The 17,622-nt window shown below is 42.6% G+C and overlaps 1 protein-coding gene across 4 annotated transcripts in view; it reads right to left on the bottom strand.

Annotated features, from left to right (window-relative positions):
• RNF138 (ring finger protein 138) overlaps positions 1-15,170 on the bottom strand; it is a gene marked incomplete at its 5' end in the record, with an annotated part of 37,376 nt that extends 22,206 nt beyond the window's left edge. For 3 of the 4 annotated variants that reach the window (XM_079717558.1, XM_079717559.1, XM_079717560.1), the window contains one exon: positions 15,046-15,155. In XM_079717558.1, coding sequence (XP_079573684.1) covers positions 15,046-15,155 — 110 coding nt within the window. Of the gene's footprint in view, positions 1-15,045 lie in introns of all 4 variants that reach the window. The other variant, XM_079717561.1, reaches the window with a different exon arrangement.
• Between the last annotated feature and the right edge of the window lie 2,452 nt (positions 15,171-17,622).

Raw genomic sequence — 17,622 nt, 5'->3', positions numbered from 1 at the left:
AATCCTAATAAAAATACTAACACATTTTAAAAGACATTTAAGTTCTTAATAAACATTTTACTCTAAAGCTTAAAAAAAAGAGGTGAGGGGTTAGAAAGGAGTGATTAAAGCTGATAAATTCCAAAGAGATCTCATGGCCAAACCCAACCAAGAAAAAAATGCAGGTTGTGCGTTTCGTACAGTAGTGTACAATTCTGTGGCTTGTTATATTCAACTGAGTTTTAGTGTACTTCTCTTCAGCAAATGTAACCATTTGCTAATGGCTCAAAACATCAATGTGCAGAGGAAAAAAACACACATAAACCAATCCGTTCTGACATAATCTTGTATAACAACAGAATGTTATCACTGTTGAGTCTGTTATCACTTGTCTCTAACCTTGTTTGTGGTCTTTTGATATGGAAAATTTTTAATTTTTAATATAGTCTAAATTCATCTCCTTTTCCTAAAATTACGGTTTGTGCTCATAGTCTTAAGCCTTCCCCTTCTCAAGATCAGGGATATTTCCCTACATTGCCTTCTACGAAGTTTAAGTTTTGCTCATCACATTTAAGTTTTTTAATTCACCTAAAAATACCTTTATGTATAGTAAACAACACAGATTTCATATGCAAAGCCATTATCCAAATACCATTCTACTGAATAAGCCATCTTTTCCCCATTGATTTGCCAGGTCATATCTATCAAAGTTCTAATACCTGTATGGAACTATTTCTGGGCTCTCTAGTATATGTCCTACTGATCATTTATCTACTGCTGAATTAATACCATACCATTTTAATTACTGTAACTTCATAATACTACGTCATGGTATCTAGCAGGGTTGGTTCTATCTCTATGTTCTACTTTTTCCAAATTTTCTCATTTATTCATGGTCATTAACACATCATTATGACTTTTTAATCAGTTTTTCAAGTTCTACCAAAACAATGATGTTGAGACTTCACTGGAATTGCATTAGCTTTTTTAGAATCATCTGAGGGAGAACTGGCATCTTAATTTTATTGAATGGTTCTACCCATAAACATGTCATGTCTCTCCACCTATTTAGATTTCTTATGCTTTTCAGTAGTTTTTCAACTTTCCCTACAGAAGTCTTGACATTTTTACTAGATTAAATAGTCTAATTATTTATAAACTATTTATAGTTTTTGTTGCATTATAAATAGGATTCTATTAATTTTTTATCTGATTACTGTTGGTATAAAAAAATGTTATTGATTTTTGTCTGTTGTTCTTATATCCAGAAACCTCTCTGTACATTCTTATTAGTTCTAATCATTTGTTAGTTGTTTCTCTTAGGTTTTAGATGTAGTTTTATCATCTACAAATTATGACAATTTTATCTCTTCTTTTTCCATCTTTGTATACCTTATTTCTTCTTTTCTCACTGAATTGCCTAAAGCCTGAAATACAATGTTAAATGGTAGGGGGGATATAAATATCCTTGTCTAGTTCTTGACTAGAAAAGCACATACGGTCTACTATTCAGTACATTTACTATAGATTTTAGGGAAGCTACCCTTAATTAGAATAAAAGTAAGTTCCATACTATTCCTAATTTGCTATGACATTTTATAATGAAATGCTGAACTCTATTAAATGCTTTTAGCATCTATTGAAATGATCATATGCTTCCAACATTCAAATTCTCTTCCTATTTTGAAGGTGTTCTTCATTATGTGATTTTCAGTGAAAATCAGTTCCTTCTGAAAGGACGAAAAACTGTGGGTCTGTCAATTCCTCCCAACAATTCTGTCAGTTTTCATCTAAAGTTATGTTGGTAGCTACAAAAAAGTTCATGATTATTCCTTTTATCCATGTGAAATGACTTTCTTTCTTGTAATGCTATCTGAATTAAATGGTCTGATATTAATATTTCTATACCAGTTTTCTTTTAGCTGACATAGAAATATAAGGACTCAGAAAAGTTCTCTGAAAGACTCAGTTCTGCTGTAAAGTATCACACACATTCCTAGAAGTCACTGCAGTATGCAAAATCATCCAATAAAAACCACAGAGCTCATGGGAAAAACAGGGTTGGGGCACAACACACAAATGTACACATCCAAAAGAATACTCTATATAGGTTACAGATGCATTCACGTTTAGAAGTTTTAATTCAGCCTGAAAAAAATACACACTACTCATTACAATAACTGTTAAAAATATTTTAGCTTTATGTTTTACATTCCCTAAGGGAAATACTTTAAGCAAATATGAATACAATTTATATGTATACTATGCTACTATTTGTGTTAAAAAAAAAAGGCAGAGGGGGCTTCCCTGGTGTCGCAGTGGTTGAGAGTCCGCCTGCACACGGGTTCGTGCCCCAGTCCGGGAGGGTCCCACATGCCGCAGAGTGGCTGGGCCCGTGGGCCATGGCCACTGAGCCTGCGCATCCGGAGCCTGTGCTCCGCAACGGGAGAGGCCACAGCAGTGAGGGGCCCGCGTACCGCAAAAAAAAAAAAAAAGTCCGAGGAACGAATGTTATGTTCATATCTGTGTATGTATACATAAAATGTCTGAAAGGATACCAAAGAAATCAATAGCGATATATACTGGGGAATTATGGGGCAGAGGACGATGCAAGGAGTGACAACAGGAATAAGAAAATTTGAGGGAGTTCCCTGGCGGCCTAATGGTTAGGATTCCAGGCTTTCACTACTGTGGCCTGCATTCAATCCCTGGTTGGGGAACTGAGATCCCACAAACCATGTGGCGCAGTCAAAAAAAGAAAAAAAAAAATCCCAAGTCAAATCTTAGTAACTAAGCACAGCTATCCTTTAAATAGATACTAAAACTACTTCTTGAAGACTGGCAAAAATATATCTTAGAAAGCAAAAATGATTTACAAAGGTGCAAAAGCAATTTAATGGAGGAAGGATAAACTTTATTTAATAAATGATGCTGGAGCAACTGGAAATCCATAGGCCAAAACAATGAAACCCATTGAAGTCTGACCCTTTATATAAAAATTAACTCAGGGCTTCCCTGGTGGCGTAGTGGTTGAGAGTCCGCCTGCCGATGCAGGGGACACAGGTTCGTGTCCCGGTCCAGGAAGATCCCACATGCCACGGAGCGGCTAGGCCCGTGAGCCATGGCCGCTGAGCCTGCACGTCCGGAGCCTGTGCTCCGCAACGGGAGAGGCCACAGCAGTAAGAGGACCGCATACCGTAAAAAAAAAAAAAAAAAAAAAAAAAAAAAGAAAAAGAAAAAAAGAAAATTAACTCAAAACAGATCATAGACTATAGTAAACTGGGTAATGGCCATCCAAAGATACATTCACTTCCTAATTCCCAGAACAAGTTAATATCACCTTATATTGTAACAGATCTGATTATCGTTAAAGATTTGGGGATGAGGAAATTAGCTGGAATTATCCAGGTGGGTCCTAAATGTCACCACAAGTGTCCTTATAAGAGAGGCAAAGGGAGATCTGACACGAACACACAGGAGAAGCCATATTGAGATGGAGGCAAAGACTGGAGTGATGTGCCCCCAGCTACTCGAGGCCCTGCCAACACCTTGATTTTGGCCCACTGAAATTGATTTCAAACTTCTAGCCTCTAGAACTGTGAAAAAATTAATTTATGTTGTTTTAAGCCACCAAGTTTGTGGTAATTTGTTACAGTGGCCCTCAGAAATCAATATGCAGAGTTAAATGTGAAACATTAAACTATAAAACTTTGAGAAAAAAATAGAAAATATTCACAACACAGAGCTACACAGAGTTCTTAGACTTAATGTTAAAAACACATTCCATAAAAGGAAAAACTGACAAAGTGGACTTCATAAAAATTTTAAATGTTATTAACAATCTTAAAAAAGATTGTTAAGTAGATAAAAAGACAATCCAAAGACTAGAAAACAATATTTGTAAATCATATACCTAACAAAGGAGTAGTATCTAGAATACATAAAGAAGTCTCAAAGCTCAAAAGTTAGAAAGCAAATGATCCAATTAAAACATAGGCAAAAGACACTGAAGAGACATGATTTTAACCTAAGATATACAGGTAGTAAACATGCACATGAAAAGATGTTCAACATCATTAGCCATTAGTAAAATACAAATTAAAATCATGAGGTATCACTACACAGATTGAAATGGCTTAAAATTTAAAACAATGACAGGGACTTCCCTGGTGGTGCAGTGGTTAAGAATCTGCCTGCCAATGCAGGGGACATGGGTTCGAGCCCTGGTCTGGGAAGATCCCACATGCTGTGGAGCAACTAAGCCCATGTGCCACAGCTACTGAGCCTGTGCTCTAGAGCCCGCGAGCCACAACTACTGAGGCCACACGTCACAATTACTGAAGCCCATGCGCCTAGAGCCCATGCTCCACAACAAGAGAAGCCACCACAATGAGAACCCCATGCACCCCAACGAAGAGTAGTCCCCGCTCGCCGCAACTAGAGAAAGCCCACGCACAGCAATGAAAACCAACACAGCCAAAAATAAATAAATAAATTTATTTAAAAATAATAAAAAATAAAACAATGACAACATGAAATGCTGGCGAGGATGCAAAGAAACTGGATCACTCATACACTGCTCGTGGGAATATAAAATGGTATAGATACTGTGGAAAATAGCTTGGCATTTTCTTAAAAGACAAAACATGCAACCACCATATGACCCAATAATTGCATTCATTGCATTCTTGGGCATTTATCCTAGAGGAATGAAGGCTTATGTTCACACAAAAACCTGTACATGAATATTTATAGCAGCTCTATTTGTAATAGTCAAAAACTGGCTATTCCAGATTTCCTTCAGTGAATGAATGTTTAACCAAAATGTGGTACAACCATACCACGTATGGATGCATATTCACCAGTAAAAGGAACTAATGATAACACACAACCTGAATCTCCAGAAAATTATGCTGAGTGAAAAAAGAAATTCCAAAAAGTTACATATTGTTTGATTCCGTTTATATAACATTACTTAACATTCTTTTTTTGCTAACAGCTCTATTGAGATTTAAGTCACATACCATACCCCATTCACCCATTTAAAGTGTACATTTCAGTGGGTTTTTTACTGTTATTTACAGAATTGTGCAATATTTAAGATTCTTAAAATGTCAAAATTATGGAAATAGATAACATGGGACTTCCTCGGCGGTCCAGTGGTAACAAATCCGCCTTCCAATGCAGGGGACACAGGTTTGATCCCTGGTCGGGGAACTAAGATCCCACTTGCTGTGGGGCAACTAAGCCCGTGCGACACAACTACTGAGCCCACGCACCTCAACCAGAGAGCCCTCATGCCGCAAACTACAAAGCCCACACCCCACAAGTAGAGAGAGAAAACCCACACATCATGAGAGATCCTGCATGCCGCAACGAAGATCCTATGTGTTGCAACGAAGACCCAGTGCAGCCAAAAATAAAAAATAAAAAGTAAATTAAATTAAATTAAAATTAAAAAAAAAAAAGAAATAGAGAACGTGTGAACATCAGTGCTTGCCAAGCGTTAAGGAGGCACAGGGTGGGATCAAGAGGAAAGTGGGTGTGGCTATAAATGAGCTATGTGAAGGATCTTTGTGGTGATGGAAACGTTCTTTATCTTTACTCTATTAAGAAGGAAGATATCCTGGTTTTATTTACAAAATATTACCATTAGGGGAAACTGGGCCAGGGTACACAATTTCTGTATTACTTTACAACTACATGTGAATCTACAGTGGTCTCAAAATAAACAGTTTAACTTATCCGTATATTATAATGCATATTCACTTAATAAATACATATTAAATACTTACTACATAACAGAACTAGGGACATATCAGGGAACAAAAGCGATGAAAATCCCTACCCTGATGGGACTTACAGCATTGTGTGCATGCAGGTACTTGTGGCAAGTTCGTGTATATATACTATATCCAAAAACATTTTAACAAGTCATATTATACTGTGCTAAAAATAGTAAAAGTAATTAATGAAAGTGAAGAATCCCAAAGAATCAAATTATTTTAAGAATTCAAATATACTAAAAAGATTTTTAAAAGAATGGAAAAGGAATGCCCTCTAAGAAATACTGAGGTCAACTAAATAAGACAGGCAAATTAATAAAGATTCAAAAGCACACATCATATATCTTAGTAGATTCCAGGTAAGTCCAAAAATGGACAATTTTTTTAAAAGATTCAAGAAACAGAAAAAATGGAATAGCATTGTAACTTCAGATAAAGAGAATCAAGTATTTCAAATCTGAATGTATAAGAAAATGTAATAATATACCAAAAACAAAGCAACTGACAGGAAAATAATGTAAAATAAGTAATAAATTACAATAGATTATTATTAAATTAGTCATAGAAATGATCACAAATGTACCTACACACTCTGAACAGTAAAATTATAAATTAGTATATAAAAATTTAATATGGAAAAATGCACATAGCCATATGTTGCTAGCAACTGAAGAAACAAATTTTAAGGCGACTTCTAGACACCACTATGAACTGTATTAAACTAACAAAATATTGCTTTAAAAAAATGCTCAACGGGGCTTCCCTGATGGCTCAGTGGTTGAGAGTCCGCCTGCCGATGCAGGGGACAGGGGTTTGTGCCCCGGTCCGGGAGGATCCCACATGCCGCAGAGCGCCTGGGCCCGTGCGCCATGGCCGTTGGGCCTGCGCGTCCGGAGCCTGTGCTCCGCAGCGGGAGAGGCCACAACAGTGAGAGGCCCGCGTATCACAAAAAAAAAAAAAAAGTGCTCAACGTAGCGAATATGTAGCGAATATCCTGCTCGGGCTGCGCGCTGGGCCACGGCGCAAGCACCGGAAGATGGGGCCGCCCGCCCGTCCGCCCGGCGCCCCGGGTCCCTGCCCGCCGGCCGCCCCGGCGTCCCCCACGAGGCCCCGGAGCCAAGGGCCAAGCGGCCGCGGACGGCAGCGTAGAAGGCACGAGGTAGTGATGATCTTCAAAATGAAGTCTCTGGAAAATGTTCAGTTCTCTGCAGGAACTACAAAAATGGAAGGAAAGAACATTTTCAAAACGAAATTGTTGCCACCGCAATGAAGAGTAGCCCCCGCTCGCCGCAACTAGAGAAAGCCCGTGCACAGCACTGAGCCCGTGCACAGCAACGAAGACCCAACGCAGCCAAAATAAATAAATAAAATAAAATAAATTTATTTTTTAAAAAAAGCTCTTTCTAAAAAACGGAATTGTTGTGAAAGTGTGTTTACAACTAACTGATACTATTGACAGTTTTTTTTTCTTTTTCGCTAATGAAACACTTTAAGAAGATTGTATTTATGGTCAAAGGAAACTGGACTAACCATGCGGCCGAAAACTTCTCCCGCCACGACCTACTCTGGGAACAGCCCGCAGCGGCTGCAGGAGATCCGCGAGGGGCTTGAAGCAGCCGCCCAAGACCCCCGCCCCGGGGCCTCCAGCAGGGCCGAGCAGTGACGCTGTGCTGGACGCCAAGGCCCTGGGGGGCCAGGCAGCAGCAGCAGCAGAGGAGGACAGACCCAAAGTTCGGGCCTTACCAGAAAGCCCTGAGAGAAATCAGATACTCCTTGCTGCCCTCTGCTAATGAATTGGGCCCTTCAGCCGCCGCAGAAGTAAACCGACAAATGCTGCAGTAACTGGTGGACGTGGGCTGTGACCAGATGGGTGGACGGTCCCAGGAGGCTGCCCATCTGGGGTGCAAAGGAGACCAGCAGAGGTCCCTGGAGAGGGGTTTCTAGGCTACAAACCCAAGGCCCTTTCTGTGTCCCATTGCACTGTTTTCCACCTCCTCTCCAAAACCATCTTGTTAGCTGCTTTCCTTTTCAGGCAAGATCCAAAGATTTCTCAACTCTCCTGAAATTGTGTCACGTGCACTTTCTGTCCTCTGTGATGATGGGAAGGCTTTCCCACGTAGCCCTTTCCTTGGGGTTTATTTGGCTTATTCTGAGCTGTCATGGGGAAGAGACTGGCTTCCTTGAACCTGTGTTTGGTCTGTGCATTTTTTAACTCAGCTACGGGTAAGGTTGGTTAACATGAGTTGGCTCTTTGCCTCTGTTTTCTCCTGTTTTAAAAGATAGCCATCTATGCTGTTAGAGGAGACGTAACAATATTAAGGGAACGAGAAAGGCTAGAAAATAAAAAGCTTGAGAAATTTTTTTTTAAATGCTGGCAAAGATGATGGAATACAGATATACTTTAATAGTCTAAATGGCATTATGTAAATTAGCCCAATTTTGTGGAAAGCAACATGACATCTATACAAACAGCAGTAACTATTTATTGAGCACTTAGGCAGGGTTCCAGAAACTTTACATAATCTTGAATTCTTAAGAATAAATAAATGTTTTAAAAGTTCCTTTATTTGGGCTTCCCTGGTGGCGCAGTGGTTGAGAGTATGCCTGCCGATGCAGGGGACGCGGGTTCGTGCCCCGGTGCGGCTGGGCCCGTGAGCCATGGCCGCTGGGCCTGAGCGTCCGGAGCCTGTGCTCCTCAATGGGAGAGGCCACAGCAGTGAGAGGCCCGCATACCGCAAGAAAAAAAAAAAAAGTTCCTTTATTTTACAAACGAAGAAACTAAGACTTTCAAAATAAATAAACCTATATGAGACTGAAGGCAAGATGATACTTCATTGAAAACAAGGCCCTGCACGTTCCTTCTACCTCAGGGTCTTTGCCCAGAATGTTCCCTCACCCCAAAATACTCTATACACAAACACAGCCCTCCACAAATTAACACCTACACATCACAAATCTCAGCAACAATTTCACTTCCTCAAGAAAGGTCTTTATTACGTACCCATCCACCCACCAACCCACCTAGATCTGGTCCCCTTCTTATATTCTCTCTTTAAACCTATGAGTTTGTAACTGCACATGTATCTGAGTGTTTATTTGAATTAAAATGTGTCTCACCAATGCCAGTTCTGAAGACAGGGATCATATCTAACCGTACACCACTGTAGGTACAACACAGAGCTGGGCACCTAGTAGGAATTCATTAATATTTGTTAAAGCAATGAATGCTAATTTACCTTAATCTAATCCAAAATTTTACTTAACCCAAGACCAAGATATAATCCACAGTCCTCAAATCAAAACCATAAGCAGCTTCCATGTACAAAACACTTCAACAGAGCTATAATCATCCTTGTGTGACACAGCTGACAAATTCCCTTGTATTTACCCTCTGACCCAGCAATTCCACTTGTGAAAATTTATCTTACAGGAAAAACTCTCACATGTGAAATGGTATTCATACAAGTTTAATCAATGTGCCATTATTCGTAACAGCAAAAGATTGGAAACAACCTAAGTGTCCACAGATAAGAGGTTGGATAAATAAATAAATAATTTAATAATTAAAAAAATAATCAAACAATGGAACACTAGAACACTAAATATGTTCCATGGGGTCAGGAATTTTTGTCTGGTTTGTTGAACCCTAGAATCTACATTAGTATTATCGGCACATAATGGACACTCAGTGTTGGCTTACTGAATGAATGAAAACTCTACAATCTCCCCCCACCCCCCCCAAAAAAGAGTAAGAAGGCCCTTTATGTACTGATATAGAATGACCTCCAATACAGTAACATGAAAGTAGCAAGGTACAAAAGAATGCATACAGTATGCTGTTCTCTGGAAGAATAGATAAGGTAACAGTGATTGCGAGAGACAATCATATAATTTCCTTTTGTACCTTTAAAGCTGTGAATTACAATATTCTCCATTCACAATAATACCTTCGATATTAAATATCTGGACCAAAAAACTTGAAACAGCTTCCTTTCTGTTTACAATAATAATCTAGCTTTTTGTGTTAGATGCTATAGTTATTAAGCTAAACATAATTTTATATTTTTATGGGTTTTGAAAACTATAAAACACACATACAAGATTATTAGCATTCACAAACATTATCTCATTTGCCCCTTGCAACAACCCTGTGAAACAGGTTGTTTCTACCCCTGTTTTATGGAGAAGAAAACAGGCTGAAAGGAGTTAAATGACTTGACCAAGTGATACAGCTAGTAAACTGTGGTCTACCAACACAAACCCACCATTCATACATTTATTCAATACCAAATACATACAGTAGGCTCAGGTAAGTACAAGTAGACATGGGTTGCTGCCTTTTAAGAGCTTACAGTCTAGTAGGAGTCTGCCTTCCAATGCAGGGGACGTGGGTTCGATCCCTGATCGGGGAACTAAGATCCCACATGCCGCAGGGCAACTAAGCCTGTGCGCCGCAACTACTAAGCCCGTGCCACAACTAGAGAGAAGCCCACGTGCCGCAATGTAGAGCCCGCGCGCTGCAATGAAAGATCCCATGTGCCGCAGCTAAGACCTGATGCAGCCAAAAATAAATAGATAAATATTTTTAAAACTTGTTAAAAAGAGCTTCCAGTCTAACTGGTGAGAATGGCATCAGTCAAATCGTCTGATCCCAAAAATATTATGATTATGAACTGTGATAAGAAATACAAAGAGGGATTTCCCTAGTGGCGCAGAGGTTAAGAATCCACCTGCCAATGCAGGGGACATGGGTTCGAGCCCTGGTCCGGGAAGATCCCACATGCCTCGGAGCAACTAAACCCGTGCACCACAACTACTGAGCCTGCACTCTAGAGCCCACGAGCCACAATTACTGAGCCTGTGTGCCACAACTACTGAAGCCCACATGCCTAGAGTCTGTGCTTCGCAACAAGAAAAGCCACCGCAATGAGAAGCCCACGCACTGCAAGGAAGAGAAGCCCCCGCTCGCCACAACTAGAGAAAGCCCACGCGCAGCAACGAAGACCCAACACAGCCAAAAATAAATAAATAAATTTATTTTAAAAAAAGATGGCCTAGAGCAGCAATTATTATATCAGCAAGAAACCATGTAAGCCTGGCTTTCAGATTTATAACAAGTACGTAGGAAAGAAGGTGTTTTGAAAATATGTATTTAGAGCATGACTGCCCAAACAGGATACCAATAAAGGTGTTCAAATTGTAAGAAATATTAAGTGAAAATTCAGGGACTGGATAATCCAAAGCAGGTCAATAAAGAATCATACAAATCTGTGCTTAATGAGAAGTGGAGGGTGATTTATATTACTTCATTTTAAAAGATGCTTCCTGGGACTTCCCTGGTGGTCCAGTGGTTAAGACCCTGCGCTGCCAATGCAGGGAGCACAGGTTCCATCCCTGGTTGGGGAACTAAGATCCCGCATGCTACCTGGCGTGGCCAAAAAATAAAATAAAAATAAAATAGGCCCCGAAGCAAACAGATTAGATTTCCATTTTTAAGAATCTGGCAAGGCATCAACTTGTTATTATATGTAATTTTCATTGTGATAGAGCTTACTTCTAACTGTACAGAGTTATTTCTTTAACCATTCAAAATAGAGAAGGGAGGTTTGGTTCAAAGAGTCTTTGAAGATTACAAAGGGGAAAAAAACAAGAGATAAATACCTTACCACTATGCCAGTCTGTACCTTCTGAAACATACCTGCTCAACTTTCATATTCTTAATTCATCTTTACATGTTTTTCAAAACATCTGACCACTCTAAGGCATCTGACACTGCTGACTACCTTTCCTTAAATTCTTCTCAGTTTCCTGTCACACTCTATCTTGGTTTTCTTCCTGTTCTTATCCATTCCTTCTCAGGCTGCTCTTTTCTCCACTCTACATTTAAATATATATTCTCCAGCACTTTGTTCTATCTAGATCTCTGTTATCTTTCAATTTATACACCTCCTCCAGGGGCTACGTTCATACTCACAGCTTTAGTTCCATGTATTCCAGATCTACGTACATACACTTAACTATTGGACATACAATCATCAAATCTTACACAATCTCCTTAAAATGTCAGGAGTCTCTTCTCTCCATTCCCTCTATCATTACCTTGGTTCAGGTTCTAATCATTTCTCTCTAGCAGAGCAATGAATGACCTCTTCACTAGTCTCACCAGTACCAAGCTAGACAAGGCTAGTAATTAGTAAGCATTCTAAAATTTAATTGTGACCATGCTGCTCCCCTGCCAAAATTATTCAGTAGGTCTCTATGGCTTTCAGGAAGAAGTTCAAATTGGCTTACACAGTAAATTCCTGCCACTGTCGCTAAGCTCCATCTCTACCACACTCATCTTTTGGCCAAACTTTGTAATCGGGATACAGTCATCCTCTGTAACCCCTCCTCACCTCTGCATATGCTGTAAACCTAATCAGGGTATTCCCCAACAATCCCTGAATACCAATTCTGACCTAAAGTATAACTTCATCCAGGAAATCTCTCCTACACTCATAGGCTAATTTAGATACCTGCTCTCAAGGCTCACATAAATTCTCCTCCTCAATTTCTTCCATACCAATCACATTCATGTATAGGTCTTCTCCATTAGACTATTAACATTCTCCAGAGAAAGAGCACTTTGTTTTGTTTTGGCCTCACAACATGTGCGACCTTAGTTCCCCGACCAGGGATCGAACCAGTGTGGAGTCTTAACCACTGGACAGCCAGGGAAGTCCCAGAGAAAGAGCACTTTGTATTCCCTGTACCTGACACACAGAAGGCATCTGACAATTGCTGTTTGAAGGAATGAATGAGGATTAAATGGGAATTTATATTTTGGTAAAGTTTTTCCAGTGATAATGAACTTGCTCCTTTTACTAGAATGGGCAAATCCTTCACTACAGTTGAAATGGCACAGGGGCTGAAAGCGCTTATCACCACATCTCTCACTACTGATGAACAAAAAATTAATTTTGTAGCTAAATATAAATTTGTTTAAAGGCACGGGTTTGTCCTCTGTAAAAATGGAAAAGCAAATGACATTCTAAACTAGGTTATTTAAAACAGAATCCTATTTCCCCACCAAACTCCTCCCAATCAATACCCTGTTCCACCATTACCACCCTTTCCAAAGAAAACTTTTTCTCCATCCACCTTAATTTACTGTTTAGTCAGAACCTTAGAGCAACTGTGTGTGCATCTGAGAGGGGACAATGCTGGTAAATGAGGGGATGGAGGAAGGTGAGTAGCAGGTGTCCAGTTCTCCTAGCAAAACCTACTCCATTATTTTCTTTCCACATCCCAGCCCAGGGAGGTGATTTAAGAAAAGCCCTCAACAATCATCTTCACTCGCTTTTCCACAGCCTTGAGGTCAAGCCAAAGCTACAGTTTAATAAAATGTCTCACGAGGGAAGTGAACTAGAGCAAACTGCACGGAATTTTGAGGGGAACTAGAGATTACAATGAGTTCTATGAGGTCAAACACCCAACAGGTAATTGAAATGATTCTGTCCAGAAAAGACCTACTGCCTCACTGTGCCCTCCTTCCCTCCCTTTCTTCCACCCACTGCCAGCCCAAGCACAGAAAAGGCATCAAGTTATAATAAACACTAACAGATTAAAGACTAAAAAGTATACACTGCTCCCTAAACATCTCAAGATATTTTTCTAACAATCTGCATTTGCTGCACCAAATGATAAAGGAATAAGATTGTCATTCATCTCCCATAAGCGGCAAAAATATAACTGGCGTAACTTCTATGGTGAAAAGTCACATACTCTTGGGCTCACACAACCACTACCACTAGGAATAAGGTAGACAACAGTGCAGGTAAGACTGGGGATCGGAGTGACAAGAGTGGGTCTCAAGAAACAACTGTAAGAAGTTTGTGATTAAGAACCCCAAGTTCGGGCTTCCCTGGTGGCGCAGTGGTTGAGAGTCCGCCTGTCGATGCAGGGGACACGGGTTCGTGCCCCGGTCCGGGAAGATCCCACATGCCGCGGAGCGGCTGGGCCCGTGAGCCACGGCCGCTGAGCCTGCGCGTCCGGAGCCTGTGCTCCGCAACGGGAGAGGCCACAACAGTGAGAGGCCCGCGTACCGCAAAAAAAAAAAAAGAACCCCAAATTCAACAACCCATTCTTTACAAAATTATAGAACCGCCCCTCCCCCAAAAAAAGGTCGAAGGAGAAATCGATTTAGAAACTTGTTCGACTCTTTTCAGCTATTTGTAAGCACACAGAACTTTCAAGCCTGGGTGTACTTTTTCAAATAGAGATTTCCAAGCCTCACCTGCCAGAAATTCTTTGTAAGTTTGTAATGGAGCCTGGGAACTGGCATGTTTACTTAAAAAGTTCCCTAGGGACTCTGGTCAGCAGCCAGGTGTGTCAGAAATGCTATACACCTTTACCAGAAAGGCTCCTTCTAACCCTTACGGACACCCTACGAGTCTATACTAATTATCGAAGTTCTTCCTAACAGCACCAGGCCACCTCACCGAATCCCTCTGTGTTCTCCATCACCCCTAGGATTACTGCCTTAATTTCAGTTCATTCCTCACAACAGCGGTCTATCTTTCTCATCTCCACCCTTGTAGTATTCAAGCAATAAGCAGACGGGTAAAACAAAGGGAAACTATCACTTCAATACCCGGAAATCCTGTCAGTTCTAACATATGAGGGAAGCAAACCCATTCTAGGTCATTCCAACCTGCACTGAATTTTGAACGCATCGAAACACTTTCAAGCGTGGTCTGTGAAGCGGGTCTGAAAGGTTAAGTTAGAAGAGAGCTCCTCGATCTGGAAAGGACGGGCCAAGGTTCTGAAAGGAAAAGGGAGACTTGAAAGCGGGGCGGGTCGCGGAGCCGGGCGAGCGGGCCTTGCGGGCACCTCTGGCCGGTTCTGACACCCGACACCCCAGCCTTCACTCAGGTTGCTAGGAAACAAAAAGGCTCCACATTCCCTGCAATTCCTCCCGGGCCTGCAGGAGAAGACAGGGGCCTCGGGGCCCGAGGGCGCCACGGGGACGGGCCTGGGCACTGCCCCGGGGACGCGGCAACAAGGCAGCTCCGGGGCCCGGGAGCTCCGGCTGAGGGGCCAGGCGCAGGGAGCGGGCCGGGAGTTCGGGGGGAGGGCGGCCTGGCCTCCGACCGGCCGCGAACGGGCCCTCGGCGCCGAGCGGCGCCCGGGGAGGCCGTGGCGGGCTCCGCTCCCCCCAGGCCGCAGCCCAGGGTCCGGGGCGGGGTGAGGGGCCTAAATGACCACCCGGCTCCGCGCGGGGGAGGGGGCGTCTACTCACACGTGCTGACAAGCCGCGGTCCGTACGGGCGTTTTGAGCACCTCCTGACAGACGGGGCAGTAGAAATCATCTTCGGTGTAGGACGTGGCCGCGGAGAGCTCCTCCGCCATGGCGGGAGATGGGGGACGAGGTTATGGCGGCGGCAGCGGCCCAGGTGGCAGCGTCGACCCGTGGCCCGACTCACTGTGTGAACCAGGAGGGGGCGGGGAATCGCGTCAGGAAGCGGCTCGCGCCAGGAAGGAGGCGGGGCCCTGGAGGGGCGGGACAGAACGCCGAGACGCTACGGCCGCACGCGCCGGGCGAGGGTAAATCCTCGGGTTGCTGCTCTTGCCGGGGCAGGACGGGGAGGCGGCGCTGGGCGGGAGGCGGCGGCCGAAAGCCCGGCGATTGGCCTCACTGACGTTTCCACGAGCGCCCGCGAAGGGCAACCCCGCCTGAGGCCACTCCCTTACCTGGCTCCGCAAGGCAGCCGCGACTCAGCCCTCTTCTGCGCCTCCGGCGTCCTTTTCCCCGGCCTTTCGGCTCCTTTTCCCCACCCCCTCCCCGAGCCCCCCACCCGCGCAGCCGGCTTTCGGCCGCAACCTACGCTTTTCCGCGGCTCCCCGCCCCGCCCCTACATTCAGCTTGCGTAGACGCTCACTTAGGTGAGCCAGCTTCACGGGCTAGCGTTGGTAGAGAAGCCGGGCGCCGTCCTCCGGCTTCTTGTCCAGCCGCTGCCCCCTTCGCAGCTGAGGCCGGGGGCGGAGTGGCGGGTGGAGTGTGCTGGGCCCATCGACCTTAAACAGGGCCGGGCCCGAGGCTCATGGTGCACGTGGACCCCACCGCGGCATCGCGCTGCCTGCAGCCTGCCCGGCAGGTCACCGAACATAAGGCGGCGAGCGCGGGCCCGATGAGGGGGTGGAGGGCGGCCTCCATAGCAAACGGCTTGTGACGTATGCAGCAGCTTGTGACGTCAACAGCTGGGTGTTCGCTGTACTCCCAGCTTCCCTAGAGCAGGGATCCCCCTTCGAGCCACTCCTATCAAATATATTGGGGTTTTCAGGAATTTTCCCTCAAAAAATAGCATTACATGGTATTAAATATTTGGTCCTTGTTGTTGCCTTTGTCAGAATGTTTGGTTCATGTCAAGGTGTGTTAATGTAATAATCCGTTATGGGATTTTAATCCTTCGGAGAGGAAAAATTAAAGCCCCCTTGAGAGGGTTTCAGCTTTAGACCTTAACACAGTGTGAGTGACGAGTTACAGTCGCAGATGCGGTTTTCCACCAACACCTTTGTTTTGTTGATAGCTTTGAAGATGAATGAGGTGGAAGCGTGAACCTAGGCATTTCACCGTTATTCAGTAATTTAAATGCTTTTTTGTTTGTTTGTTTTGGTTTGGTTTTGGCCCTGGTGCATGTGGGAATCTTAGTTCCGGACCAGGGATTGAACCGTGCCCCCTGCAGTGGAAGTGCGTAGCCTTAACCACTGGACTGCCAGGGAAGTCCCAAATGTTTCTTTCTTTTTCTTTTTTTTTAAATGGGCCCTTAATTCCGAGATATATCCACACAATTGATAGATCTATAAGGTGAGGTCACAACCACATGAATGGAGCTAAAGAAATCTAGAACATTATAAAGCATCCTCAGTTTGCTTCAGAAAAGAAAAAGGTTTCATTAGCATGCTTTGTTAAAGCTTTCCGCTGTGAACAAAATAAATCATAGAAGCCACTGAAAGGCCTAGTTAATTCAATTCTGTCATTTATTGTCTACGGTGTCCTTGGCACTGTGTTAGATGTTATGCAGGTGTCATGAACTTTGCTCTCAATTCATTTATACTCTTGGATATCTATCAAAATGAAAGAACAAAAAATGGTATTTGCCGAAGTATTAAATTTTTCATTAACAGTGACTATAATGAGGCTAGGAAGAAGAACGATTGGATTTGTATGGACTTAGAGAAAGCCTCATGGAGGAAATGGGTCTTAATGTTCATCTTTAAATGACAATTCCTAGAGTAATACTCACTGAATTATTTGTCCAATGAACAGCGAATTCCCTCCACCACCAAACTACATTTTGTATTTTTTTTTTCTCCCTTTCCTCCGTAACAAGGCAGAGCAAGAAGGCTAATTTTAGCTTCAGATTTCTTGGGAGGAGGAAGAGTGCTTGATGGGGGGGTACTTAATCGCAGTAGTCCAGGTGCTTTTCAAATTCTCTTATAAAATGGTTCTTGGATTCCAAATTTCACATTTTCAATAATATATTCCCAATCATATTTTACTTATTTTGACCACTTTAGGAAGTGGTATTTTCTGCTTACTAGAATGTTTCCCTTTACTCATTAAGAATCCTTAACCAGAACATTAATTTTGTGACTTATAATTTTACTTGCTTCATTCTTTCTCTAGTGGCAGCCTTACTCATGCCCTAATCCAAACATGTTTGTATTACTTCTCATATACTCTGAGACTCAAATAAGCAGTTGACATACATGTAAGCATATAGTTGGCCATATGTGGAAATACATCAAAAATGTGGGTATAAGGAAAATGTAGTTACCCACTGAGAGTTAAGCTTAGAAAAATAAACCATAAATG

This window comes from Hyperoodon ampullatus (assembly GCF_949752795.1).
Source record: "Hyperoodon ampullatus genome assembly, chromosome: 13".
Lineage (NCBI taxonomy): Eukaryota > Metazoa > Chordata > Mammalia > Artiodactyla > Ziphiidae > Hyperoodon > Hyperoodon ampullatus.
The sequence above is the reverse complement of the archived record's forward strand: the minus strand, read 5'-3'. Positions and strand labels throughout refer to the sequence as shown.